Source organism: Sinocyclocheilus rhinocerous, unplaced genomic scaffold (assembly GCF_001515625.1).
Source record: "Sinocyclocheilus rhinocerous isolate Xijiao unplaced genomic scaffold, SAMN03320098_v1.1 scaffold1027, whole genome shotgun sequence".
Classification (NCBI taxonomy): domain Eukaryota; kingdom Metazoa; phylum Chordata; class Actinopteri; order Cypriniformes; family Cyprinidae; genus Sinocyclocheilus; species Sinocyclocheilus rhinocerous.
In genome coordinates this window covers 219687-222810 of record NW_015660495.1, presented here as the reverse complement: position 1 = coordinate 222810, position 3124 = coordinate 219687, and the positions used below count along the sequence as shown (strand labels likewise).

Sequence of the window (3124 nt, the reverse complement as noted above, 5' to 3'; positions counted from 1 at the left end):
GTACAGCCTTTACCAGAAATGTCTTTTCTTTTTGAAGACGACGACTTCACAATGTCAAGTAGAAATGAAAAAAATTATGCAACAACCACTTCTAAACATGTTCTTCAGCAGAATAACTGTTAAAGGATGCTTATCTGTTATTATAGATGTTTCTACGCCAACCTTAGTATCAGCAAACACAGATCTACCTTGTTAATGATTAATAAACTGACCTGAATAGCAGATGATAGTTTACAGAAGTCTCAAACAGCCTACTACTGACAACACAGAACAGCTAGTACAGTGGTTTGAAAAGCACCGCTGCTATACAGTATTTTTGATTCACAGTTCAAAAAGATTAAGTGTATATTGGCTGAATTCCACAAATATGTCCCTAGCATGGCATCTCTAAAGTACTAAAAGGAGATTTAGATGGACATACAGATCCCTTTATCAGTAGAAATACTTCATCTAAAATGACACAATGCCTGTTACATTGATACGCATATATCAAATCGACTTGAAATGAGCCTTGTCGACAAATATAAGAAATCAAAAACAAAAGTGAAAGAAAAAAAAATCCCATGTCATTTGCATAAAATGCCAAATACGGTAACATTTTCGCATGTAAAAGCAACAATGTTACCCCAGGACTTCAAAAGTCCCAGCCATCAAAGACTTTCATTTTAATAGGTTAAAATAAAACAATAATGCATAAAATAATAATCCTACAATCCAACAATACTGACCCTGAAGTGAACTAGTTTCGCTACTCAGTAATATTCACAAATGAGCTTTCCAAGGTTAAAGTTTTCACATATTCTCTAAATGTATACACTTTGCTCTACTGCTAAAATAAAAATAAAACAGTACTTGGATGGCACAATGTAACCCTGACCATTGTGCATATAAAATGTACCGATCCTTCAATGACAGCTGATCACCTCCGCTTAATTTTACAGGCATCAGTAACTATGTCAAAATGTGTGAGAATCAATAGTTACATGAAGTGAGAAGTGGCTGGAAATATGAACTGTCAGTTGGGGCAAAATGAACACGAAAAAGCGAGTCATCGACACCCACCAGAAAGAGGTCACAGCGAGATCGTTGATGGTATAAACTGTTAGCATATGCGCTTGTATGTGTAAATATAGCCCTTGCAGTTCGGGCAAGTGTGCGTCACATCCTTGAGGTCGTCAATCAAACAGGGGATCAAACAGCAACCTAGATCACAACTGCAAAACAAAGACAAAAGTCAGAAGGAATCTCAAAGAGGTATTATTGTATGTCATTGAGGGCTCATTATGTATTCATTTATTCAAAACTAAATTAAAAATGCAATTCAGGCACGACCTGAATACACCTCTTCTACTTTGAAAACTGCTTTAATTTCCGTACTAAAATTCATGTACACCACCATTCAAAAGTTGGAGTCAGTAAGATTTTTAAACAAAATGAACACTTTTATTCACTAAAGATGGATTAAATTGATCAAAAGTTAAAGTAAAGACTTTTACAATGTTACAAAAAAAATTCTTGTTCGAATAACTCTTGTTCTTTTACATTTTTTATCATGGTTTCCACAAAAATAATAATGGTTTTCAACATTGATAATAATAAGAAATGTTTCTTGAGCAGCAAATCAGCATATTACAGTGATTTCTGAAGAATCATGTGACACTGCAGGCTGGAGTAATGATGCTGAAAATTCAGCTTTGCTTCACAACAATAAATTACATTTTAAAATATATTTAAACAGAAAACAGTTGTTTTACTGTATTAAGATCAAATAAATATACCGCCTTAGTGAGCATAAAAGCCTTCTTTCAAAAACATGTTTTAAAAAAACTACTTTGAACAGTAGTGTAGTAGATCTTTTTGGAGGGGCCCAAAAACTAAAAAAAAAAATGTCATGGTGATACAACTGTCCTGAAATCATAATGGGAAAAAAAAAAGCCATAATGTGAAATGTGAAAACCTCATGTAGTACTTCAGCATAAGCTTTTAGTATTATTTCTTAGAAAAATTTATGTCTGTCAAATCAAAGGCATGAGGTCCAACCAATATCAAGAAAAAACATGACAGAAAGGTGATTTCATAGAGAGGTCCAGTGCTATTTTAGTATCACTGAGAGACTGTTATTGTTTTTATTAATATTTTGAATGAATCATAAATATATATATATATATATACAGTGGTGTGAAAAAGTGTTGGCCCCTTCCTGATTTCTTATTTTTTTGCATGTTTGTCACACTTTAATGTTTCAGATCATCAAACAAATTTAAATATTAGTCAAAGATAACACAAGTGAACACAACATGCAGTTTTTAAATGAAGGTTTTTATTATTAAGGGAAAACAAAATCATATATATATATATATATATATATACTGTATATATATTCCCTGTTTTCATTGTAAAGTTTTAGTAATCTTGTGTTTTTGTCATATTAGTTTTTTAATATATCTATATGGTTTTTTATTCATTTTTATTTCAGTTTTAGTTATTTTAGTAAATCAAGTTAAACTAAATGAAAATGAAATACCGAAATGAATGCAGAAATTATATATTTTTTTAATATTAAAAAAACTAACAAGGTCTTTTTATGGTTGTGGTTTTAGTTTTAGTTTAACTTAACTATAATAACCCTGGAGAGGTCATATCATCAGATCATATTGAGCTGTCCAGTTCCACAGCTCACTTACCCGACAAAGAAGCAGAACATACAGATAAGAGTATTCATGAGGCCGATGTCGTGGCTGATGCGGGTGATGATGGGTTGTTGGCAGTGTGGACAAACCGTCTGCACTGGAGCCGCCTGGAACATCTCCCCCTGTAGAACAGTGACGGTGGTGGCGGCACCAGGAGGGGCGAGGACTGTGGCTGTGTGACCTGGAGCAAAGTGACTGGGCCCCGGACCATAGTGCTCGGCTATCGGATGAGGAAAGTGTCCAGGCGGAGCATAGTAACCACCTGCAGCACATAAATTGTTTTTATAGATCTCTGCACACAATAGATCTCATAGACAATGTAGCTCGAATTTTGTCTATAATGAGAAAAAGTAGGTGAAATCTAGTATTAATTATAATGAAATGTTTTCTTAAAGGTATAGTTCACCCAAAAATGAAAATTCTGTCATTAATTA

General features: G+C 33.6%; 1 protein-coding gene across 3 annotated transcripts in view; it reads right to left on the bottom strand.

Moving 5' to 3' along the window:
* Positions 1 to 481: 481 nt before the first annotated feature.
* The window catches only part of LOC107725021 (cell death-inducing p53-target protein 1-like), a 9132-nt gene continuing 6489 nt past the window's right edge, over positions 482 to 3124 (bottom strand). For all 3 annotated transcript variants that reach the window (XM_016534148.1, XM_016534151.1, XM_016534149.1), the window contains exon 5: positions 482 to 1214. In XM_016534148.1, the coding sequence (XP_016389634.1) occupies positions 1103 to 1214 (112 nt within the window). In that variant the 3' untranslated portion in view covers positions 482 to 1102. The remainder of the gene's footprint in view (positions 1215 to 3124) is intronic.